At 36.4% G+C, this 27,158-nt stretch overlaps 1 protein-coding gene across 2 annotated transcripts; it reads left to right on the top strand.

The window, feature by feature from the left end:
- The first annotated feature begins 486 nt into the window (after positions 1 to 486).
- Hsd17b7 (hydroxysteroid 17-beta dehydrogenase 7) lies at positions 487 to 27,158 on the top strand. 2 transcript variants are annotated; one of them, XM_071618234.1, is made up of 9 exons: positions 487 to 574; positions 2,369 to 2,500; positions 6,125 to 6,217; positions 8,056 to 8,170; positions 9,952 to 10,146; positions 16,370 to 16,474; positions 17,274 to 17,330; positions 21,226 to 21,324; positions 25,446 to 27,158. In XM_071618234.1, exons 1-9 carry the CDS (start codon positions 540 to 542, stop codon positions 25,548 to 25,550), a joined length of 936 nt encoding a protein of 311 aa, XP_071474335.1. In that variant the 5' UTR covers positions 487 to 539; the 3' UTR covers positions 25,551 to 27,158. The 2 variants fall into 2 exon arrangements, with proteins under 2 accessions (XP_071474335.1, XP_027778289.1); XM_027922488.2 differs by having other exon boundaries at positions 2,297 to 2,500.

Genomic DNA, 27,158 nt, shown 5'->3' with positions numbered 1-27,158 from the left:
ATAAAAAAAAAAAAACAGTGGAAAAGCAGATAATCCCTGAACTTTAGCTCCTATATCTATCCCTTTTCTCTAATACAAGCTCTGGTGCAACCATCCTAAAACCATTCTGAGGCGCCAGTACATCGACTCTGTAGGAGCCACGGCAACCCGTGCTCCGCTCAAAGAGCATCACCATCCGGAAAAACGCAGCTGCCCCAAGCCCGGAGCAGCGGGGCGGGAGGCACCTTCGGCCCGGAGTAGGCGGGGACTTCCTGGATTGGCTTGACGCTCTGCGTCACGCGGCTCCGCCCCTCGGCCTATCTCACTCCACCCGGCCTAGGCGTTGCGCGCCGACGGCGGACTGAGATTGGCAGGCACGGTGTGGAGCCGATGACGCAAGAGTCCCGATCGGTCCCCCATTGGTGGGCGTGCGCCTGGGTGCAGCCTCTCTGGGGGCGGGGCGGGGGAGAGGGGAGGTTCCAAAGTTAGTATGAATTAGCAGGGGTTCCGAACGCTGAGGTGGGGATCTGCTTTACTGCTCGGCTCTTGAGTGTGCGAAGATGCGAAAGGTGGTTTTGGTCACCGGGGCGAGCAGGTGAGGGCTCTTTGGGGATTGCAGAGGCTGCGTTCTGGGGTCGGAGGGAGCAGAAGCCGGCGACCTGCCTTTGACAACCCGGGCAGTTGCCTGTCTTTGAATTTGCTCCGTTGGGGACTTGGGCCGAGACCCCGTCCTACTATTCTCTGGTTCCTTCGCCAAGGTATGGGGCATGCTGGCCCCTTGAGGTACTCAGAAACTGGTGCTTTGAATTAAAACATGGCAGTGTAAGGGAGAACTACACCACCAGTAAGTCGTCAGGGTTGCTTGTGATTATCAAGGGAAAAGGAAGATTCCTACGCGGACCCTGCACACGCCTTTGACCCACTCTGAAGTATACACTGTGAATTCCTGAAGTTTAGTTCGGTGCTGAGCACGTGGCCATGTCTTGAGCTCCTAGTTTTAAAATTTCAACATCCATGAGCATTAGGAGCCCGCGCGCGGTGGGGAGCTGGTGTCTTATTTCATTTCACACAGCACTAACACATACTCTGTACAGAGTATATGATAGGAACATAGGAAAAAATGATTCCTGTTAAGGCATAGTCTAGTGCAGAGTAATTAGCTCATAATTTTCCGAGATTGATCACCTGGACTCTCAGCCTCCTTTATTGACTGTTTTACTTCTCATTTGTTCTTTCACAAAGAATGTGTGGAGGATGAAATCAATCAATCCATTTTTCTACTAATTGCTTTTTGGCGTTTTGAGAGATTAAGACAGAAAATATGGTAAATGTCATTTAAGATTGTCCTGCTTCAGTTATCTAACCATATTCATATTTAACTAAATCAGTTATGTAGGTGTCTGCCATGCACAGTTTTTCGGTATGCCCTCTACTACTTTGCCAACGGGGGATAAATAAAGCAGGATTGACTTTTTCATATATTGTGATATGTGAAATTTTATATTTAAAGTCCTGTTATTCTTTAGTGAAGATGAATAAACATAACATACTTGATGCAGTATTGGTAGGGCCAACATATTACTGATGGTTTCAGGCTCTTTTTGGAGTTCTAATAGTTAATTTATTGCCCCGGTTTTCATTAGTCCCAGCAGATGATCTGACTGCTTTCGCCATCTAGTGGGAAGTTTTATAGTGCTCTTTCTGAAGTAGTTTATTTAAAGTCTAAGCATACTTGTCCCTGCCTCCCTTTCTTGATCCCCATCTAACATTTATTGCTACCTCCTACTCAATCATACTGAGTTCTTTCTCTTTGTATTGGTTATTCAGTCACAGTAATCGAGAGGGACTTATACCTCCTGCCTGTCACTGATGCCTCTTCCTGAAAAACTCATTCATTCCCTTATCAGGGATTTCTGGTGCTCCTTATAGTGGCCATGATACCAATAGGTGGCGGAGCCCTGGACCTTGAAGAATGTAGACAGCAAAATAAACCATAAGCACAAGAAACGGCTAATAAAATGCTCTTTTCAACACTTGCTAGTAATGTATCACTTTCATGAATAGCACAGTAAGTACATAATGAAAACCAGTTATTGTGCCATTGAGATTTTTTGGAATGGGAGAAACAAACGAGACATCATCCTGAACAAATGACTATTAGAGTGGCAGATTCCTCTTTTCTTTAAATAATGCTGAAGTATTTTTTTTTTCTGTCTCTACTCCTCCTTGGAGCTCAAGTGGATACAGTCAGAAAGAAATGCCTTTATTTAGCACCATCTGAATTTACATATATCTTGTACCTGAATTGCTTTCTCAGTGGCATCGGCCTAGCCCTTTGCAAGAGGCTTCTGGCAGAAGACAATGAGCTTTACCTTTGTTTGGCGTGCAGGAACACGGGCAAGGCAGAAGCTGTCCGTGCTACTCTGTTGGCCTGTTACCCCACTGCTGAAGTCACCACTGTGCAGGTGGATGTCAGCAACTTACAGTCAGTGTTCGAGGCTTGCAAAGAACTTAAGCAAAGGTATGTCTCCTATTGTCACATTTCTCTCTCATGTGATTGTGTAACATAATATTTAATAAAATATCAAAGGATAGGAAAACATTGAACAGGTAAGAAGTTAGGCTGAGGAAATCTGTAGAGTGATCCTCAATACATCTCAGATTCATTTCAATGCTTCACATTTTCATTCTCAGTCACGAAGATAAATTTGTGAATATACCCTGATATATGGTCAGTTGTAATGGCTTAAATTAATGTAACTCCTTTGATATTTGAACCTATTTTTACATATTTCTTCCACATAACAAATTCACTAATTGATAGGGAGAGTATTGATATTTAACACTTGATGAAACTAATACAGAAATAGGAGTGATATGCCTAATGGGATCATGTGACTTTATCTGGTTGGGCTGTTCTAAAGCTCAGTTCTCTTCCTTGCTCCTCAGAAATCTTTTTCCCCAGGCAGTAAAGATTTCTTCATATCTGTACAATAATTGTCATGTGATAGGCATTTGATGAGTATTTGGTATATGAAGGAATAGAGTCCTTGGGTGTTTAATTTCCCTGGAAGTGCACATAGAATTGTGCCTCAGTGCACAGTACATTTTTTTCTGGGTTCAGAGGATCCTTTCTTTAAATTCTAAGAGGAACTTATGATCCCAAAAGGTTATAAATCCTACAGTAAAAATACGTGTGAGCTATAGTATTATCCACATTGATTAATTTTCATGCTTTTTTATTTCTTTTTAAATAATTGAGGCCTTTACGAAACAGGGAACTATTTTATTTCCTTGCACAGTAGAGGAAATGTGATATACAAGGAAAGTGTTCTTGGTAAAGACATTTCCTGGACAATAATACTTTGCATTTTATTTTTGTGATTTCATAGTCATTTGCATTTCCCTGTCACAAATGCACAAGTTATAAAGCAAAAGCTGTATTTTTACCCCACTCCTGTTCTCTATGGCCTTTGTGCATCTAGTTTCTTTCTGAACTCCTGGAGTTTTCTGTCACATCATATTTCTAAAAAAAAAAAAAAAAACAAGGAGATTTTACAGGTTCTACTTTCCAATAAATTGTGATATGTTTATACCCCTTATTCTTCCATAACTTAGAGAGTCTTCAAGCTTCTGAAACTGCATGAAGATTCATTATAGAGTTACAAACAGGACTTAGAATCAGCATACTACAAGTGGCTCAGCCACATCAATGTTTGCAGAAGCTCAGTTCACAATAGCAAAGCTATGGAACCAACCTAAGTGCCCTTCAACAGAGAAATGTAAAGAAAATGTGGTATATATACACAATGAAATATTACTCAGCCGTAAAGAAGAATTAAATTATGGCATTTGCTGGTAAATGGATGAAACTGGAGACTGTCATGCTAAGTGAAATAATAATTCAGACCCCAAAACCAAAGGCCAAATGTTCTCTCTGATATACGGATGTTAACACACAATTGGTGGTGGGGTGGGGAAGAATAGAAGTTCATTGGATTAGACAAAGGGTAATGAAGGAAGGGGGCGATGGGAAAGGAAAGACAGTAGAATGAATCAGACATAACTTTTCTGTTTATATGTGAATACACAACTAGTGAAACTCAACATCATTTACATCCACAAGAATGATATCCTAATTAGAATAAGCTATACGCCATGTATGTATAATATGTCAAAATACACTCTACTATCACGAATATCTAAAAAGAATAACAACAACAAAAACCTGAGTCAGGAGAGAAATTTGCAGGCCTTCTTTCCCCAGACCTTCCTAGCCAGCTAGTTATCTTACCTGTATAAATTATTTTTTCCCTTTTTTGGTGGAAAAGAACCTTCATCCTTTGTGAATAATGGCCCATGTCAATATAATCGACTTTTGAGATATTAAGTTTTCATATTTGTAGTATGGACTATTCTCAGTTGCCTCCAAAGACTCAAGATATTTGGTCATCTATTGCAAATTTAGTAATATAATGAGATATTTAGTGATTTAGCACAAATTTAAGGCTGTGTAACAGAAGGGAACATTGAAGAGGGTAGTTGTCTCAGTTGTCTGTCGTCAACTTTTAGTGCAACTTTGATGTATTTGTTTAATCCACAAAATCTCTCTCTCTGGGATGGGCAGCATTGCCTGGTTTTAGGAAATGGTGGTGATAGTGATATTCATGAATTTGGGAATATTTGAAAGTGTATAGATAGATCTCTTGCCTATGTAGACCCTACATACTATACTGTTGGTTCTGGTCCTGAAATAAATTTGAGACGAGAGCTTGAGAAGGATCCCTTCAGCAGCACCATCCCTGAAACCTGGTCTTTCCATCTGTAATACTCTGTTTTATTAGATATGTGCAGTTTAAAACTCATAAGAAATAGTGATTCTCATTTATCCAGAATAGAGCCACTGTGTCAATCATTTCATCTTTGAAAACATTTTGTTCTTTTATTGAAGCCAGAGCTTAATTTGATGTAAACAGTGCAATGTTTACTCTTCACTAAGCATTTTGTCTTCATTCCTAGCAAAATACATTAATATTCTTTGATGGAAGTTTGAAAATTAGATAATGGAACCACAAACAATAGCTGGAACTATTTATTATCTTTGTGGCCCTTGTGTGATAAACTGATGGTAATAAGATCAGTGTTTAAACAGCTTAGTAACTAGAGTCTTTTGAGTGTTAATTATTTATAAGATGAATAAGAAATACTTATGTGTGATCTGTATTGGCAGCTATATATGTATTTCAAGGTCCAGTTTTAATAGCTATGGCCCTGTCCTTCTGTCTACACAGAAGACACAGTGTGTACATAGAATTATAGGAATTATTTTTAATGTGCATGGTGCCTTTGAGTATCATGAGAAGAGGCTCCACTCATCTTGAGCCTAGTTCAAAAGGGGTACACTTAGATTTAGGTTTATATAGGTTTAAAAAAGAAAAAGTTTTCTCAAGTCAGCATTTTACAGTTCCCTCCACAAGTATTCTGGACCGAACTTTCCAAGAATATCTTACCCCCATTCAGCTCTTATAATGTCACCGTATGACAGTGAACTTTCATCATTTTATGGTAAATAGTTCTTGTCCATGAATGCTGAATGGCTTCCGTGTGGGTCCTCCATTTTAGTAGACATCTTGGCCTTCAGATTCCAGCAGTGATAGGTCAGGCCAGATCTATTATATGTGATATAAATTTTATTTGTCAACTAGGGGGATGGTAAGCTAATTAATTAGCCAACTAACTAAATGCAAGGAAAAAAAACTTTGCAATAACAGGAAAGCAGATTAAGAGAGGGTTGCTGCACTCCCTAATTGGGAACCTGGAAGGGTTTACTTATCAGAGAAGATTTGACTTTTGAGCCCACGGAAACCAGTGTCAAAGCAGAGAAACAAAGAGACAAACAAAAACCAAAAAAAAAAAAAAAAAAAAGATAAAAAAAAAAAGAAAGAAAGAAGAAAAACTCAAACATTTACTGGGGCTAAGAAAAAAGAAAAATGCTATAACCCTGTCTTATTTATTTATCTTGAAGTGGCCATCTTAATTAGCCAGAAAATTTTTCTGTCCTCGGGCCTTCAATACTCTAGAGATAGAATACACTACCTTTTGTCTTCATTATTCTAACAATCTTGTCTTAATGTTTTACTTGCAGGTTTCAAAGATTAGACTATGTGTATCTAAATGCTGGGATCATGCCTAACCCACAGCTAAATATTAAAGCATTTTTCTCTGGCCTCTTTTCAAGGTAATCTCCATTTTCTAGATGAATTGATTGAAAGAAAGGTATTTTTTTTTTTTTTCCTAATTTTGTCTTTGGTGTGTTAAATTGTGGGGAATGAAAGGCAAAGGAACGTTGGGAAGGATGAAATCATAGAAAGCAGGTGTTACAACCAGGTCATGAAAGAAAAGCATTCATTTTTTTCATGCACATTCCTTCTTATGGTATTCTAGGTCTCTAGGACATTCCAAGTGGTTGGATGTTTCAGGATGTCGGGTTTTGGTCTGCCTGAGTGTGCTGCCTATTTGCAGAAACATTTCTACATTAGAGTTCTCAGGGAGACTCCAGGCTCACAAAGGCTGCTTTGGAAGCTGTTCCTTAGCTGTATGTCAGGTGCTCTGACTGGTAGCTGGGAGAAACGCAAAGAACTAGTGTTTACTTGGGAGTTTCTCGATACACATTGATGTATTGGCTTTCAAAAATGTTTACCTGGGGCTGGAGTTGTGGCTCAGTGGTAGCGCACTTGTCTGGCATGTGTGAAGCACTGGGTTTGATCCTCAGGACTACATAAAAATAAATAAATAAATAAATAAAATAAAAGTATTGTGTTCATCTACAACTAAAAAAAAAAAAGAAAAATGTTAAAAGAAAAACCTGTTTACCTGGGTTGGGAGCATAGCTCTGTGGTAGAGTGCTTTCTTAGTATGCTCAAGACCCAGGGTTTAATCCCTAGTACTGCAACAAACAAACAAAATCATAAACCAGAGTAAGAAATGTCTTATTTTGTGACTCAGTACACTTACTTATAAGTACATATTTTTATTGCATGCTAATTACTGCTTTTCTTGCATTAAAACATACACAGACAAACCCCACATTGTAGTGGCACCCCCTTCTTCACAGGAAATCTTAATTAAGTTTCTCTAGAGACCCTCACCATAATTGCTCTTAGACTATCAGAAAAAAGTTCTGAAAGAAGTTTTTAGGCAGGAGATATGTTTGCTGAAGCAGAGTGTGATAAGACTAACCCAAACACTGGAGAAATCCTTGAAAACCAACTGCTGAAGGAAAAGGGAGAAAAACTCTCCCTATCCCAGGCACTGCTTTTTACAGAGAATGTCCTTGATTTATTTGTATCTAGGTTGGGTTAACTGCCAAGTACATTAGAGAAAAAACAAACAAAACTACTTTTATGTGGACTTCTACAGATTGTGAACCTCTGAGCTCCCCCTCCCCCTGTACACTGGGTATAAAATTTTAGATATTTCTAAACTCAGTGTTCAGAGGAAGAATTCTTAGGCGAGACCTACCTCTGAACCCTGCAGCCAATAAACCTGCTTCCTGCTATTCCTCAGTGTCCAGAACACTGGTCTTGACCTGCTAAATTGATTGCATAGCAAAACAGCATATTAGTATGTTCAATGCTCTAAAAATTCCTAGTGAAAAAACAAACCTGCCTAATTTTTTTTTTTTTTTTTAAGCAGTTAAACAAACTGTGCAGGTAGACTTTTCTCTCTTGGCATAGCTGTTTTCCTTCAGAACAGTTTATCTTTAACCTGATTTGGAAAGAGGTGAAGAGAATGTTTGCTAAAAGCAGGTTTTGAGAGACAGGCTTCCTTTTTGGTAGTGTGAATGGTAAGTATGTAAATATTTCCATGAATTTGGGGAAAGAAAGCTTTTATTTTGTATCTCATTTAATACTCAGAATAACCCTGTCTGAGAAACTGATATTTCTATTTCTGTCATGATAGACTCAAGGAAGCTATAGCTTGTGTGTATGTGTTGGTGGGGGAGTGGGGCAAATGGGGAGTGTCTTTAATTAAAGAAGCTTTAAAAAGTCATACCACTGTCTTTTGCTATTTCAGAAAAGCGATTCATATGTTCTCCACAGCTGAAGGACTGCTGACCCAACAGGATAGGGTCACTGCTGATGGGCTTCAGGAGGTGTTTGCAACCAATATCTTTGGACACTTTATCCTGGTAAAAAAAAGACTTAACTAAACCCACATTTAGTGCTATGATCCTAAGGGCTTGCATGGATACATTACAGTGATTTTTTTTTTCTTTTGTTTTTAAGCTCATTAGTTTATGGTTAGCATTAAATGTTTGAGTATTTAAATATGGTGATCAGCTGGGCAGTGACACAGGCCTGTAATCCCAGTGCTTGGGGTGTCTGAGTCAGTAGAATTGAAAGTTTGAGGTCAGCTGCAGCAACTTAGTGAAATCCTGTCTACAAATAAAAAGTAAAAAGGCTGGGGATGTAACTCAGTGGTAAAGTGCCTCTGGGTTCAGTCCCCGTACCAGTAAACAAATAAACAAGTCAATAAATAAGGTGATCACTTTATTTCACTTGACTTTTTGAAAACATTGTTTCCCTATAGTAACCTATTGATATATATATATATTTTTCTTTTAACAAGGACTGTAGCGAATCGAGATAGAAAGTGGAAAATGTACAGTAACCTTCATAAATAATGTATAGAACTGAGATAAAGCATACCAGTTTTTATTTTATTTCATTTTTTTTTTCTTTTTGGTACTGAGGATTGAACTCAGGGGCACTTAACCACTTGAGCCACATCCCCAGCTTTTTTTTTTTTAACCTTTATTTGCTTATTTTTATGTGGTGCCAGGGATGGAACCCAGTGCCTCACGCATGCTAGGCAAGTGCTCTACCATTGAGCCACAACCCCAGCCCCTCAGCTCTTTTTTATATTTTATTTCACTGAGTTGCTTAGGGCCTCACTAAGTTGCTGAGGCTGGCTTTGAACTCAAGATCCTCTTGCCTCAGCCTCCAAACCACTGGCATTAAGGCATGCGCCACCATGCCCTGCTACCCATTCTTAATTCTAAGTAGTCTTTGGAAGTGTGCTTGGCATCCAATAGTTTGGGATGGTAGACAAACCATTATTAAACAGTAATATTTAGTTAATTTTTTATTTTCATGATTTCTGACTTCTTCAGCATTAGCACTTCGGTGTTATAATTTCAGACATGTATATAAACTTAAACACGAGATGTGTAGCTTATCTAGCATGCTCTATGCTCTTGTCCCAGGAAGGGACAAGGACGGATCATCTATAGAAATTACTTGGAATTTTTCTGGCAATAGAGATTTATGTCTTTTCCATTTCTAAATCTTTCTTTATTTGATCATCTTTTTATATCCATATGGACTCCTGGATGTACAATTTCTATTTGGTTCTTTCAGTTGGTTCCCCCATCTCTTGTACTTTTACGCCATTGTTTGAGTTTCCTGGTTTTGTTCTAACTTTCATTTAGAGCACTTTCTTTCTTTTGGGCACTGTAGGGTGCTTCTTGTATTTTCTGCCTTGATCCTAGAACAGCTGTTTCTCTAAGGAGATCTTCTTCCTATTATTGGAAAATTGTTATTAGAAAACAAGATCTGGGTGCTTTTTGCTATTGAGATGTCAATTGCTTGATGCCTCTCTGCTAAGGAGATAAGTACGTGCATGTGAACTCATGGATGCATACATATCTATTTTATATGTAACTAAATACTGACATCTCTAATTTATTCCTCATGGATCATTCTAGCCTCCTTCTCTTTCTGATTTGTGATTTTTTTCACTCCATCAGTGACAAACTTGGTTCTTTTCATTTTCAATCCATGTATGTAATAATTCAATTCCAGTATAAATTTCAAAAATAATTCAAATTCCAGTATAACTTTCAAAATTGTTATCCTGCACCCCTCAGCAGATTTTGATACTTTTTTGTTCTTTTTTTTTTCCTTTTAGATTCGGGAACTAGAACCTCTCCTTTGTCACAGTTATAATCCATCTCAACTCATCTGGACATCATCTCGTAATGCAAGGAAATCTAATTTCAGTCTTGAAGACATCCAGCACAGGAAAGGCCAGGAACCCTACAGCTCTTCCAAATATGCCACTGACCTTCTAAATGTGGCTTTGAATAGGCACTTCAACCAGCAGGTGAGGCCTGTTTCAGTGATATGGAAATGGCAGAATAGTAGTTTCTTAATTACAGTCTATTTCCTAGTAATATGGCTGGTTTCCCACTTACTATTGTAGTTTAGAGTGAGAGTTGGTATACATGAAAACTCTGGAACTGAGATGATTAGTTCCTGACCTTTTATTTTTATGTGGTTCCTTTATTATAATGTAGTATTCAGGAACTCCAACCTGTTAAGAGAATGACACTACTAACAATAACAATAGCCACCGTTTAAGTACTTACTGTCAGGTGCTCTACTTTTTATCTTGTTTGTTATTTATTGTCTTCCCTGTACAGTTAGGTGGGTCTGATTATTACCATTTTTCAAATGAGAACAAAAAAATTTGAATCATTTACTCAAAAATCTCATGTGTCTTGTAAATGGCAGCACTCAGAGACGAGCCCAGGCCAGCTGCCTTCACAGTTTGGGCTTTTCCCACTAAACTGCACTACCTCCCAGTCAATAGTTATAATGCTCTTTGGGTAATGGTGATTTTAGATAAGACTCCAGAGCTCTTCTTCCGTGGGGATCTGAGTTTAGAGGGTGTTTCTTTGGAGAAGCTGACCCTTGTGAGTCGTGTTGGCTCCTTGTACCCATTGTGGTTTGGAACTTACTGCTTCTTTGCCTTGATTGCCTATGTCTAAAATATTAACTGCAAGTCTCTGATCTTTCTCATGTACATTTTATTTATGAGAGCTGTGAATTAATCAGTCTATTCTAGTTTGAATGGACTAACTGGGTGGTTACAAGAAGCAGGTAGGCCTTGACTGGAGGGGGTGACTCACTGGTGATGTGCCTTGGAAGAGTTCATCTTCCTTGAGGCCCCTTCCGCTTTCCTTTTCTGCTTTCTGGTTGCCATGAGTGGAACAGTGCTCTTCTGCCATGCCCTTCCACCTTGAGGTTCTGTCGTCACCTTGGGCCAGAGCAGTGGAGTCGGCCAACCTTGGACTAAACCTTTGAAACCATGAACCATAATCAATGTTCCTCCTCTAAGTTATTCTTATCAGATATTTGGTTACAGTGTTGAAAAACTGACTAACCCGGGGTAATATAAGAATATCTTCTCTAAAACTGGATTTGAATTTTGACTTTGTTACTAGCTTCTTGTAATTTTTGGCAAATTATTTTATCTCCTTATGCCTCAGTTTTCCCTCCTGAAAAAATAGGGATAATAAATGTCTGCCTCATGGATTTGTTAGGAGAGTGGAATGAGGCGATCAGTATGAAGCCATCACAGAAGTGCTGTGTGCTCAGAGTGTGAGGATATTTATATGTGTATGTGTGTGCATGCATTCACACACCCATATATTTATGGGTGTTTGTGAATATAAGGTGTGCTTGTGTGCATGCATACACATGGGGGTACCTGTGTGTGTGTGTGTGTGTGTGTATATTTTTGTGGGTATGTATGCATGTGTATGTGTATATGTGGGGTGTGTATTTGTGTAGGTGTCTGTGCATCTTCTTGTGTATGTTCATGTGTTGACTATTATTATTTCATCTTGTGCTCAGTGTGTTGGTCCACTTAGGCACCTCTTTCTAATGTTTCTTGAGATGTTTAAAAACTTGTCACATTGCTTCTTTGTACTCTGGAAACTCCCTTTTAAAGGGCAAGGTCATATTAGCTTCTCCTTTCATAGAAAGCTCTGGGAAGGAGGAAAAGAGAAAGAACTGGTGACTAAAACTGACCAAATTATGCTATATAAATGTATGACTATAGTACAATGAATCCTACTTTTATGAATGATTATAATACATGCGTCAATGAAACAATTATATATATACATAAATGTACGCGCGCGCGCATATATATATATATATATATATATATATATATATAAAGGAAGACCAGAATAGTAGAAGAAGAGGAACAGGAGTAAGAAGGAGAGGAGGGAAAAGGTAATTATTGGGGAATGATTGGAGCAAATTATGTGCCCATACGAATGCACAAAGAATCCCACTATTACATATTATTATAATGCACTAATAGAAACATTAAAAAAAGATCTCCAGGTCTTTATTTAAATTTCAATTGTTAAGTAAAAATTGGGATTTCATCTTTTACAGTAAAAGGAGATTTAGCTAATACTGCTCTCTCCTAAAACTTGTTGGAATTGGTTCCTAGCTTACTTTAACTATCTATTTATTTATTTTTTACATGAGCTCTCTTATTTGGGAAAACTGGAAAACCATATGCAACAAAATGAAATTGAATCCCTATCTCTCACCATGCACAAAAGTTAACTCAAAGTGGATCAAGGATCTAGGAATTAAACCATAGACTCTGCGTCTAATAGAAGAAAAAGTATGCCCTAATCTCCATCACGTGGGGCTAGGCCCCCATTTCCTTAATAAGATGCCTATAGCACAAGAATTAAAACCAAGAATCAACAAATGGGATAAATTCAAACTAAAAAGTTTTTTCTCAGCAAGACAAATAATATGTGAGGTGAATAGGGAGCCTACCTCCTGGGAACAAATTTTTACCCCTCACACTTAAGATAGAGCTCTAATCTCTAGAGTATACAAAGAACTCAAAAAGCTAAACAACAAAAAAATAAATAACCCAATCAACAAATGGGCCAAGGACCTGCCTGAGCAGACACTTCTTAGAAGAGGATATACAGTCAATCAACAATTACACAAAAAAAAGGTTCTTAGCTTTTTGGTTCAAGCTTTTCCTCCTTGGCTTTTATAAGGAGAGAAGAAACTTAGAACTACATTAGGAAATTCCTTTTGAAGCTTTGTATTACTTTAAGTGTCAGGTTCTGTATTGGCTACCTGAGAGATTTTAATGATTCATTAATGCAGGCTGTCCTTACATAAGCTACATAGAAATTCTCAAGATCATCACAATTTTTTCCCTGTAACTAAGCATGGAGAGGTGTCTTGTTAATTTCTTTTGCTTATCAAAGACAGTTTTACATGTTGAAAACCCTGTATTTTTGTTTGAAGATTTCTCATTTGGAACTAAATGTTTTCTAACTATTTCTAGAATAAGAACTTTTCCTTAGCGATCTTTGGGGCAAAATGAGATACTTTTTTGGGGAAGAATTTTTGGGTATAGTGGTGATGAGTTCCAGCTCTTGACATTTTTTTCAGAGAATTGTTAGTTAATCCAAGGAACTCTGAGGAGTGAATGACCCATGTCAGGTACTACCAGTCCTCTGCAGCACCAAATAAATGATAAAAAACTTCCAGCTTCTGTTTGTCAGTGTGCCATCTGTCCATTGATCTGTGTTACCCTGGCACTGCTTTTTTGTTTTTTGTTTTTGGTTCTGGGACTGAACCCAGGCATGCTATACCACTGAGCCACATCACCTGCCCTTTTTATTTTTATTTTGAGACAAGGTCTTGCTAAGTTGCTGAGGCTGGCCTTGAACTTGGGATCCTCCTGCCTCAGCTTCCTAAAGTGCTAGGATTATAGATGCACGCCATGATGCCTGTCCTTAATTTTTATTTATTTATTTATTTTTAATATTTAGTTTTTAGTTTTAGTTGGACACAGTAGCTTTATTTTATTTTTATGTGGTGCTAAGGATTGAACCCAGAGCCTCATACATGCTAGGCGAGTGCTCTACCGCTGAGCCACAATCCCAGCCCCCCTAATTTTTATTTGAGAGGAAAAAAATGAGATTAAATGTAAAAAAAAAAAATGAGTTAAAATATTCAGTATTAAAATAAGGTAAAATGTAGTAAAAATTAAACTAAATGAAATAGTTTTAACCAATCCCAGTGCCACAGAGCTTTCTACAGATGGCATGGGGCCCTTCTTATTAACATAAGCTCTGTTAGTTGAGGCTGTCTTTCTAAGACAGAATTTTCTAAACTGATGAATCCCAGACTAAGGATCTGATTTAGATATCTTCAGCTGGAGCCCTTCATGGCACCAGAACAGCTCTTTGTTCCTCTCATGCCAGGAACACCCATCTCAAGCTAGAGGTAAGGGTCTTAGGGACCTACAGGGAAACAATACATACTTTAGGTTTGGCTATCTGTATTTACTACATCAGAAACTTCTTGAAGGCAAGGACTAAACTCTGTCAGTCTTTACATCTGAAGTGCTTATTAAGATTGATAAATTGATCTTCAGTTAAGTCAGTACTATGGAAAAATCAAGTCCTTATAAGGCTCTACTTTTCTCCTCCAGCTTCAAGATTGGTTATTTTTCTTCTTCTTTTTTTTCTCTTTTGTGGTACTTTTTAAAATTGTTTTTTATTGATTTTAGAAATTTTATCTCAACAAACAGTATATCAATAAAATTTTGCTTATACTTAGCATGGATAGCAATATACCTTTCTTTTTAAAATTTGTTTTAATTAGTTATTTGTGACAGTAGAGTACATCATATACAATGGGATATAATTTCTCATTCTTCTGGCTATACATGATGTAGAATCCCACTGGTCATATAGTTGTATATGTACATAGGGTAATGATGTGTAATTCATTGTACTATCCTACTATTTATTCTACTACTCCCATACCCCCTCCTCTCTCTTCACTCCTCTCTACCTAATGTAAAGTAACTATTCTTCCCTAGCCCCACCTCCCTCCATTGTGAATTAGCATCTGCATATTAGAGAAGACATTTGTCCTTTGGTTTTTTGGGTTTGACTTATTTCACTTAGTCTGGTATTCTCCAGCTCCATTCATTTACTGGCAAATGCCATAATTTCATTATTCTTCAAGGTTGGGCAATATTCCATCATATATATACCACACTTTTTTTAATCCATTCATCTGTTGAAGGGCACCTAGTTTGGTTCCATATTGTAAGTGGAGCTGCTATAAAAACATCGATGTGGCTGCATCACAGTAATATGCTGATTTTAAGTCCTTTAAGTATAAACTGAGAAGTGGGATAGCTGGATCAAATGGTGGTTTAATTCCAAGTTTTCTGAGGAATCTCCATGCCACATTCCATAATGATTGCACCAATTTGCATTCCCACCAGCAATGTATGAATATACCCTTTTCTCCACATCCTCACCAACATTTATTGTTGTTTGTATTCTTGATAATTGCCATTCTGACTATTTTGATTGCATTTCTCTAATTGTTAAAAATGTTGAACATTTTTTTTCATATATTTGTTGATCAGTTATATTTCTTCTGTGAATTGTCTGTCCAGTTTCTTAGCCCATTTAATGATTGGGTTATTTGGTTTTTTTTGGTGTTAAGTTTTTTGAGTTATTTATGTATTCTGGAGATTAATGCTCTGAGGTGCATGTGGTAAAGATTTTCTCTCAATCTGTAGGCCCTCTCTTCACGTTATTGTTTCCTTTGCTGAGAAGAAGCATTTTAGTTTGAATCCATCCCATTTATTGATTCTTGATTTTACTTCTTCCACTTGAGGAGTCTTATCAAGGAAGTCAGTTCCTAAACAGACATGGTGAAAATTAGGGTCTACATTTTCTTCTATTAGGCACAGGGTCTCTGATATAGTGCCTAAGTCTTTGATCTACTTTGAGTTTATGAGATAGAAGTTTAACTTTATTTTGTTACATGTGGTTTCCAATTTTCCCAGCATCATTTATTGAATAGGCTATCTTTTCTCCGAGGTATGTTTTTAGCACCTTTGTCTAGAATGAGATAACAGTATTTATTTGAGTTTGTCTCTGTGTCTTCTATTTGGTACCATTGGTCTACATGTCTGTTTTGGTGCCAGTACCATGTCATTTTTTGTTATTATAGCTCTGTAGTAGGCTTTAAGGTCTGGTATTGTGATACCTCCTGCTTCATTCTTCTTGCTAAGGATTGCTTTGTCTATTCTGGGACTCTTATTTTTCCAAATGAATTTCATGATTGCTCTTTCTAATTCTATGAGGAATATCATTGAGATTTTAATTGAAGGGGTGCTATATTTTGTCAAGTGCTTTCCTGCATCTATTGAAGGAATTATATGTCTTTAAGTCTATTGATGTGATGAATTATGCTGTGAGTTTCTTGAAAATAGAGACTTTATCTTACTAGTTTATGCAGCCTTAGTGCCTCTCATAGTGGGTTCTCAGTACCTGATTCTTAAAGTAAAATAGTCCCAACTTCAGAGATGACTTGGAATATAAATTCTTTATATCCTGGCTTCCTGGCTTATATATGTATCTCTTTTATTACCTAGTGTATACACTAGCTATAGCTGGACTGAGTCAATGTATGTTGAATTAAAATCATATTGTGTCTCCTCTCTGTGCTTCCAGGGTCTGTATTCGAGTGTAATTTGCCCAGGGACAGTACTGACCAATTTGACCTATGGAATTCTACCTCCATTTTTATGGACACTGCTGATGCCAGTGATTTGGCTGGTGAGTAATACTTCTTAATTTAAGAGTTGGTAAAAGACATAAGAAATTGAACCTGCATGTGTCAGAGTTCTATTTAACTGGAAGGTTTTTATGTTACTTATATGTAGTCTCTGCTCCAAACTCTCTGGCATTACCACTGCTCTAGTATCTGAGCATTTTCTTTGATAATGCACCATGGATCCCAAGAGTTCTGTATTCACATAATTTTGGGAAACCTGTGTTGTGTTAAGCAATGTTAAGCTGGACTGTTTTTGCATTTTCAATGTGTTTATGAGCATTAAAAGTTTTCAAGACTTGCCTCTTCTGGGAATCTATACACTTACCTTTGGATAAAGTTTAATTTATCAGTTAAGCACTGTACGAGATGAATAATAATTAATAATAAAATAAAAAAATTATAATAATAAAAAGCTTCTCAATAAGGGAATGATTATATATTATATAACCCAGAACTGTTTTCATTTATTTTGCATTTTGAGAATCTTGTAAGACCAGTTCCTCTAGTACACATTAAAAAATTGTACAGATAGGAAATGTTCCTCCTGATAGGAGTCAGGAAAAAAAATGTCCCTTTATTGGGCAGGCTTAGAAAAAAGTTCAGAAGTTAAGATGTCTCATGCTAAAAGTAGTTGACTCAGAGTGTTGGAGACTGATATTTCTTTTTTGATGTCTTTATTTTTTTTCAATATTGAAAAATGTTCCATAATCAGAAGTTTAAGTTTTCTTTCTTAATATTAAAATGAATAATCTTTTGTGACTCTATTCTAACCCTCTCAAAATGACTGTTTTCTTTTCTCAGCTTCGCTTTTTTGCAAATTCTTTTACTTTGACACCATATAATGGAACAGAAGCATTGGTATGTTTCTCGAGTTTTAATAGCTTGTATAAGGACTTAGCTGATGTGAATTATGAGTTCACTTGTAAAAGAAACAGTTTCAGCTGAAAAAATAATGAGAGATAGTAAGAGAATAAACTGAATAATCAAGGTCCTGTTTAGGACTAGGGTGAACCATCAGGATAGATGCAGAACATTAGGATTGGAGTTTGAAAGTGTAGCATCCATCGTGGCAATGGTTGCTATGATTGTTAGGGAAGCAGCTCTTTAAAAGCAAAATAAAGTAGTGACTGGAGGAGAAACAGCAGTGAAACAATAAGGGGATAAACAAAGCACAATAGTACTTAGGCAATCGGTGGGTGAGTTCCTATGTGGGAAGACTATGTTGTGAGACAAGAATAGGGGAAACAAAATTCATCTTTATTTCCCTATATGAAGGTTCTCTTTCCCCTACTGGTATTAGAGGATCAAGTTATTACCTTATTAGGAAAATAGTAGATTTCCTTAAATCACACCTGGAAAATGAATTACATGTGTTTCCTCATCAGTGGCAGATTACTAGTGAATCATAGTACTCTTTTATGTTGAACACAAATAAAGTCTCTGAATATTTTTCAACACAAAGTTCCAAAGGGAATCTCTATGATGGATCAGAATTGTCATACAATATAAAACTTGTTACTTGTTCTTTGCACCATCTGGTTGAAATCCCACTGTAGTAGAGCCAGTTGTTTGTGTGCTAACTCCATTGAGCTCCTTCAGTAGTTTTGCTCTTTATCCTAGGAATATGGGGGCCTAGCACTGTAGTGTTTACCTTTAGTAGATTCTCAAATCTTGATCAAATTGATATTAACTAAGGAAACATGAAGGAGATTGACTTGATGCTCTTGTTTTGGTAAGCATTGCAGAATCAAATGCCTTTATTGCAGGCACACAAGTTGATTGTAGAAGCAAGTGATTTCATATATATATATATTTTTTCATATCAGGGATTGAACCCAGGGATATTTACCCACTGAGCTACACCCCAGTGCTTTTTATTTTGAGACAAGGTCTCACTAAGTTGCTTAGGGCCTTGCTAAATTGCTGAGGCTGGTCCCTGAGCCTCTGGGATTATATGTGTGTACTACTGCTTCTGGCCTATACTATGTTTTAATTAATTCTTAATATAGCTGCCAGTTGAGGATAAGTATTAAAATGTAGTCCTTAGGAATTACTCATCTGTGCATCCATAGTACTGAAAATCAAGTCTAGAGGTCAAGAACATATAGGTGTCAGAGGTAATGGGGAATAGTTCGATGAAAAAAATAATCTCTTATTAATAAGTAGCTTAGAATTATGTTTAGAAAAAAGAGTAAACCCACAAAATACACAAGAAATAAGACATCATATAATGCTTACTCCAGGAATAATCAGAAAGTAGGACCAGTGAGGGGACTGGAGTAGCTGGAGCAGACTTTGCTCACTGAGTTGAATTGATCTAGGCTCTGAGGGTCAGGAAGGATTTGAATAGGGTGACCCAAGTATCACAATTAAAAATATTGTTGTAACTTTTCTAAAATTTCCCAAAATATGGATAGGTAGGAGAATATCACCTTAAATACCAGCCAGTGATGGTCGTAGCTGCTGGTGGGTGTGGATAAGAATGTGAGCATACCACATGGGGAGAAGCATCAATCTCTTTCAATCTCTAGATGAGTTTTGTCTCCTTAAAAGGAGAGCTTGAACTTGAGCTTGAGAGACTTAAAGCACAGTGATGAAGAGTGAGGGCACTAGAATTACTATTAACTCTGTCCGAATCCCAATTCTCCAGTTCCTGGCTATGAATACTCGGGCATGTTTTTTTTTTTTTTTTTACCTACTTGTTTTTTGGTTTTTTTTTTTGTGGTGTTGGAGATTGAACCCAGGGCCTTGTGCGTGCAAGGCAAGCACTCTACCAACTGAGCTATGACCCCAGCCCATCTGAGCCTTTGTATGTGTGTGTGTGTGTGGCTGGGGATTGAACCCCTGGCCTTGTACATTCGAGGCAAGCACTCTATCAACTGAGCTATATCCCCGACCCATGCTAAGCCTTTTATTATCTATAAAATAGGAATTAGATGTAAATAAGAGAAGGTATATTGCAGAGGATTTAGTATATTTCAGCACTTAAGAATTTAAAGGAAATTATTTTAGTGAAAAAAGTATGGGCTGGGATAGATAGTTCAATGATAGAGCACTTGCATAGCGTGTATGAGGCCCTGGGTTCAATCTTTAGCACTTGCAAAAACGAACAAACAACAACAAAAAACCAAGTATAGTTCTGACATGCAAATAGATGGATTAAATGGAACAGAGTAGAAAGTTGAGATACAGGCCCATAAACTGTAGCAATTTATTATGTAATAAATATGACATTTCCAAAATTAGTGGGGAAAAGGTGGGTTATTTAGTAAATGTTTCAAAAAACGTAGAATAGGATTTTTTCTTCATACCTCATACCAAAATAACATTCTAGATAAACTAAGAGATTAAATGTTAAAAAATGTTAAAATATTAAATTACTAGGAGAAGATATGGGGGAATTATGAATGGCTTCAAGATTGTAAATCCTTATCTAATTGCAGAAACAGCAAAAAGAAAAGACTGAAAATTTTGACAAAAAAAAAAAATTGGATGGCCAGAAACTTCACTATTAATAAAGCCCAAAGTTCAGCCTCAAACTGGAAGAAAAATATGTATCTGCCACTCTTAGTAAATACAGAGTTTCAGCAAATCAGGAAATGAAGTCTGTTGGAGCAATAAACCTTTTTTTCTGTTCATGTCCTTTACATGAATAGAAAGTTTAATGGTTTTTATTGTGTGAAAAGATGCTTAGTCTCACTCATACTAAGAGAAATGCAAATTAAAACTTATTGAAAACTTTTAAAGCTCAGATTATCAAGGATCAGAAAGTTTGATAACATATATATTGAAAAAGGTGTATGGAAATGAGAACTCTTCTACATTGTCAAGGGAGAGTAAATTAATATAGCTGCTAGTAAGGACTCTGGCAAATACAGTCAAAATATTAAATAATGCATTTACCCTCAACCCAGCAGTTTTATCTGTGGTATTTATCTTACAGATACACTGAAACGTATGAAATGATATATTCCACCATCCATTGCAATATAATTCCTAATAGCAGGGTCTGGAAACAACTTATATATCCTTTAATTGGAACTGCTTATATAAGTTGTAGTATATTCCTAAAATGGGATACTGTGTTTGTTTTAAAACCAGAATGAAGGGGCTCTACATATATAATTTGAAAGTATCTCCAAGCCATATTTTATAAATGAAACATCTATATGTTATCCTTCCATTGAGTAAGAGAAAATGATATAAATGCTTTTCAGTAAATAGATTTTCTTTGGAATAATACACAAGAGTTTAAAAACAAAAAATACTTTCCAGAGAGGAGAGCTTTTTGGCTAGAAAATTAGAAAGGGAGGGAGACTTTTTACAATATACAACTTTTGAATGTTGTCCATGTGTATCCTTATCTATTAATAAAATATTACATCAGTGACCTATATTTTACTGTGATCTACAGACCAGGAAATTTACTTGAGGACTAAGGGAAAAGACATACTTTAGCAAGTATGATTCTTTTGCTGTAAATAAGTTTTCAAAGGATACTATTAAGCGGTCTTTTTTTTTTTTTTTCTTTTCAAATTATAATAGCACAAGTTGTGGGTTCAATCTCCAAAACTGCAAAAAAGGAAAGGAAAAATATATATATATATATGAGTGGTTCATGAGATTTTAACAATTAGCTGATGATATTTGAGAGGATTTTAGAAATTGTTTGGGAAGTTCTATAAGGTGCTGATTGTAAATCTCACTCACTTGCACAGAAGAAAGAAATCATTGTCATATTCTTCCTTTCCAGATTTGGCTTTTCCATCAAAAGCCAGAGTCTCTCAATCCTCTGATCAAATATCTGAGTGCTACTACAGGCTTTGGAAGTAATTATGTCACAGTGGAAAAGGTAAATCTGTTTACATTGCCACACTGAAGATACTAGCTGCTGGGCTGAGGGATTGGATCTTGCATTCCAGCCTTAGGCCTTCCCAGCCTCTCTTCCCTGCATCTTCAGGGGAAGACGGCATCACTATTCAGTAGCTTCACTGTAGCTTGTTTTCATTTCTTTGTGTTCTCTCCTTCCTCTGAGCTTTGCATATTCTGTTCTTCCTACCTGAACTGTTTTTATACTTCTTCTTTCATTTGATTGATTTCTGTTTTTCCCTCCCAGCCTTCTGTGACCCTTTAGACCAGGTCAGGTCCCTAAATTATAGACTTCCTTATGTAACACTATTCATCCTTGGGTTATCCTATCATCATATAAGCTTTCTGAAAAGGACTATGCCCCCAGTTTTAGCATGTTATCTTACACATGAAGGTATTGGATAATATGTTGCAAGTTAGGTAAAATAGGAATTCTCTCTCTTTTTTTTTAATCTTATTTTTTTTTTTTTTTTGGTGGGGTTCTTTTTTTTGTCTTTTTTGGAACTGGGGGTCGAACCTAGGGCTTTGCGAATGCAAGGCAGACGCTTTGCCACTGAGCTACATCCCAGCCCTAAAATAGGAATCTCTATGTGTAGTTAATTTCCATTTGAGTATTCAGTTCTGTTTACAACAATTATCAGCTTTAATAGATCAATGTTTTGAAAAGAAGGAGATGGAATACAGAAAAAAAAAATCAATATTGTATTTCTTTTTTGGACTCTGTATAATCTTAAAAGAAATCAAGCATGGGGGATTTATTTTGAACTGCAAGAACTGTTGTACTTTGTCATGAGTAAGGTCTGTTTCAGCCTCCCATCTGCCTGTCTTATTGTGAGGAGGCATTGGCATAAAATAAAACTAGAGGGAGGTAAATAAGTCATCTTAGGCAAGTCAGATAAGTAGCAGTGATCTTTGTCTGTAACTCAGTAGTATGAGGTCTGAGGAGATCCATGTTCACTGGTTCCCATGCTATCTGCTTACTAAAAACAAATCTTATGTGTTTTTCAAAATATGTTCTGTGAGATATTAGTTTCTTGAGAACATTTGCAAAAAGCATTTCTTTGAACAAGTAAATTTGAGTGATGCTTCATATTATTCCCTTTCTAAGACTTCCACAATGCACATTAGTCCATGAAAGGCTTTCAGAAGTTCAAATAGTTCAGAAATGTGTATGTGACATGTTTAATCCTGGTTTTTCCAAATTGTTCTTGACGATGTGAATTTTTTTCCCTTAGATTTTATGTTCCCCTCAACATTCCAAAGAATACATTTTGGGGGAACTCTATTGTAAGTTAATTAGTTTATTTTCAAGGTTATAGAGATTATCTGAATTTAGTATAGTATATAGTAATATAGAGGAAATAGTTTTTTTCTCAAGGGGAGAAAGCATTTAATTCTGCAAACTAAAGTAATTCATTAGCATTTTATGGAAATAATGGAAGAAAATGTTTTAATTCATGGATGTCAGCTTTAGTCTTTGTTTTAAGTTAAGGCTGGACTAGAAGAGATCTCTAATGCCTCTTCCAGTTCTAATATGGAAAAAATTGTAATGTGGTTGAATGAATATAAATGTCATTTCTAAAGTGTTAAATAGTTTTTTTAATTGTTAGTTTTTCAATTGTGTGAAGAAAGAACCTGTTTTTAAATTTTAAGCTCTGCATTCCCTTAAAAAAGAACTATCATTGTTTTATAGAGGCTGAAAGTGTTTTACATACATTATATCAGTTAGAATAATATAATTGATTATATTTCCCTGGTTGCTAGGGATGCTGAATATGTTTTAATGTATTTGTTGGCCATTTGTATTTCTTCTTTAGAGAAGTGTCTGTTTAGTTCTTTTTCCCATTTATTAATTAGGTTTTTGTTGTTGTTTTTTGCATTAAGTTTTTTTGAATTCTTATAAATTAATTCTGCATATTAATCCCCTGTTGGAAGGGCAGGTGACAAAGATCTTTTCCTGTTCTGTAGGCTCTCTCTTCATACTCTTAATTGTTTTCTTTGCTGTGCAGAAGCTTTTAATTTGATGTCATTGCACTTATTGATCCTTGGTTTTAGTGGCTTTGCCAATGTCAGCATGTTGAACCTATGTTTTCTTCTAGCGGTTTCAGTTTCTTGTCTAATTCCCGGGTCTTTGATCTGCTTTGAATTGACTTTTGTGCAGAGTGAAAGGTAGGGATCTAGTTTCCTTCATCCACATATGGATACCCAGCACCTTTTGTTAAAAAGGCTTTCTTTTTTTCAGTGTATGTTTTTGGTACCTTTGTCAGTCAGGGAAATGCAAATCAAAACTACATCGAGATTTCATATCACTCTAATTAGAAAAGCAATCATCAAGAATACAAATAATAAATGCAGGTGAGGATGTGGGGGAAAAGGTAAACTCATACATTGTTGGTGGGACAGCAAATCAGTACAACCATTCTAGGACAAAGTATGGCGATTCCTCAAAAGACCAGGAATAGAATGACTGTATGACCCAGTTATCCCACTCCTTTGTGTTTATTCAAAAGAACTGAAATCAGCATACTATAGTGATACAGGCACATACATGTTTATAGTAGCTCAGTAGCCAAGTTAGGGAATCAGTCCAGGTGATAAATGGATAAAGAAAATTTGGTACATATACACAATGGAGTTTTACTTGGCCATAAAGAAGAATGAAAATTTGACATTTATTGGTAAATGGATGTAACTAGAGAATATAAGGCTTAGTGAAATAAGTCAGACTCAAAGTCAAGGGTTGAATGTTTTTCCTTATATATAGAAACTAGACCTAACTAAGGGGGGGGGGGGGAAGGGTGATAATAAAAGAGATAAAACAAGTCATCTCAGTAAGTCAGATACTTGGCATTGATCTTTGTCCATATGTCAGTAGCATGACATAAAGTTCAGAAAAATAGAAAATAGAAGGGAGATCAGTGAAAGCAAAGGAAGGGGAATGAGAAGGGAGAGGAAAGTGTGTGTGGGAGGGAATCCCAGGAAAATAGAAGGAAGATCAGTGTAGCAGAGGAGGGGGAATAAAGGAGAGGAAGAATGTGAAAAAAAGAGGAAATGCCAAATGACACTGACCACATTATGCTGTGTACATGTAAGAATATACCACAATGAATTTCACCTTTATGTATATTCATAAAACACTAATTAAAATTTTAAGAAAACTATAGATAAACAGAAGTAAGACCTATAGAGTAGAGAAAAAGAAACAGAGGGAAGGCAAAGGGGAAGTATTGGGCAACTGGAGTGGAACAAATTAGACGCCATACATATATGATTATGTCAACATGAACCCCATTGTTCTGTGGAACAATAATGCACTAACAAAAAATAGCAAAAATGGAATTTTCTATTTAAACACAAGAATTTAAAATTACAGTAAATTAAATAAGATAGAATCTTAGATTTCTTTCAGGTAAAAGCAGTTTGGAAAAAGGCAGCCTCAGGTTGGCACGGCAGCTCCACAAATTGTCAGGCATCCAGGCATCCTATTGTTATTGATCTGCTGTCCTTAGCGTATGGCCCTCACCCTTCTGGTTAAAATAAACAGTATGGAAGAAGGAAGAAAAGGGATGCCCTATTCTTTTGAAGAGACTCCAGGTCTCTTCAGTGAGCACATACATCCCATTGGGCAGAACAGTGTTACATGGAACCCATAGCTTCCTTGGAAGTAGGAAATAGGTAATCTTTCGTCTGGACAACTGTGAGCTCAGCAAAAACAAGGGCTCCTTTAGAAAAGAAGATGGATCTCGGGAATCGCTGTTGGAAATTCTGAATTCTCTCGATTTTCCTCTTTTGTGCTTTTCTTTCATCATTGGTATCTTCTGTAACTGAAACAGGGGAGTTAGGGTAGATAGCAATACTCAGATATTTCAGTCTTACTGTTTAAGGTGAGCAGCAGTAGATTTGGTGAGTGTTGAAGTTCAAATGAGAATTTTTATAGTCTCGGTTTCCTAATAATCCTCACATGGCAGCCACCATGCCCTTTTCTTCTAACTCCTTTGTTTTTAGTTCTCTTACATATGTAGAATGTCATCCTTTTATACACATGTATTTGTTTTATTTTTTCTTCTTTCTTGTCATTGTTTTTTTTTTTGGCTTCTTTTTCAGATGGACATAGATGAAGACACTGCTGAAAGGTTTTACCAAAACTTATTGGAACTGGAAAAGCGTGTTAGGGTCAACACCACTCAAAAATCAGATCACCAGAGCTGACAGAGACACTCTCTGGAACATTGACTACCTTCTGTGCATTCTGGGACACATGGCTTTCCATTGAGCTGGGTGGTATGCATTTGTATGAACTGTGAACTCTGATTATCTCTTTCCTTTCCTTTCAGAATTATCTCCAAGACTGTTTCTGTGTACATATGTGTGTGTATATAAGATTGGTAAACATATCAATTAGATATTTTCTAGAATGGTGCCACATCAAAATTACTAGAATCACTAATAGAATATCTGTATTATCCTTCCAAGTGGAAACGAGTGATAAGGAATGGACTTGAATAATTTTGACACAGGCACATCTTGGACTTGCTTTTGGCTTGTTACCAGCAAAAGGAGGCACTGTCCACTCTCTTGAGTGGCAGTTTTAGCTTTATTCTTTTCATTATGAGCAATTTTTTCTAAGGTCCGGTGCTTTATTTCCTTCATATACTGCTTCTAATGATCCTAACCTAAGATTATTAGAATCCAAACAATCCTACTATGGATGTTCATGTAGTTAATCTCAGGAATAAAAATATTTATGTGTTTGGGTCACTTGAATTATTTCTTTTATTTTAAAAATGTCTTTTATGATATTGGGTTCGTTCATAGTAAAAGTGGGCTTGATCCTTAACCCCATTTGTAGATTTGTTTATTAGGGACCAACTCATTTTCATAATCATATTTTGGCAGATATAAACTTACTGCCAAAATTTTACTCATGTTAAATTTTAGTAACATTTTCTGATTAAACAAGTTGCTAATAGAATGTCTACTGGTATGAGGTCCACTGTAGTAATGGAGGAAAGTGTTTAATTTACATGTGCCACATAATTAAGCAAAACTTTTTCTTTATTAATCTTAAAAAGGACAGATTGGAGTCCTCATTTGATATGAAACAAATTGCTAAAATACCTAGATGTTTTTATTATACATATAACTAACATAACACTGGGGATATAACAAAGTCAGTACAATTTTGAGTAAATAAAGTGAAAAAAGATACACAAATATAATTTCCCCACAAAGTGTGAAAACATTTTTTGATTACAATGCCTGTAAGTTTGTTGTTTGTTTATTTATTTATTTATTTTTGTGCTGGGAATTGAATACAGAGGTGTTCTACCATTGAGCTACATCCCTAGCCCTTTTTATGTTTTACTTTGAGGCAAGGTCTCTCTAAGTTACCCAGGCTGACCTTGAACTCATGATCTTCCTGCCTCCCAAATCACTGGAATTACAAGAGTGAGCCACCATGCCTGACTGTTAAAGATTTTAATTTAAAATTTTTTTTTGCGAGCAGTACATATTCATTATTCATGAGTGGTCAAAAGAATTATGAGATCTATTATTATTATAATCACACATATGAAATATTACTTAGCAACTTGGGCTGAAAAGAACAGTTCTATATTTATATTTAAAAATACACAAACATACTCTTTCAAATGCTCACCATCACTGCTAGGAAAGCAGGAGGCATCAAGCTGCAGAAGTTCCCATATACATAACATATTGAAGTATTTCATGCATAAAAACTGTACTTAAATTGCAAAAATAAAGTTTCTTTCTTCAAATGTTTTGATCTGAGCTCAAGCAAAGCACATAATGAAC

This window comes from Marmota flaviventris, chromosome 10, assembly GCF_047511675.1.
Source record: "Marmota flaviventris isolate mMarFla1 chromosome 10, mMarFla1.hap1, whole genome shotgun sequence".
In the NCBI taxonomy this organism is placed as follows: domain Eukaryota; kingdom Metazoa; phylum Chordata; class Mammalia; order Rodentia; family Sciuridae; genus Marmota; species Marmota flaviventris.
The sequence above is the reverse complement of the archived record's forward strand: the minus strand, read 5'-3'. Positions and strand labels throughout refer to the sequence as shown.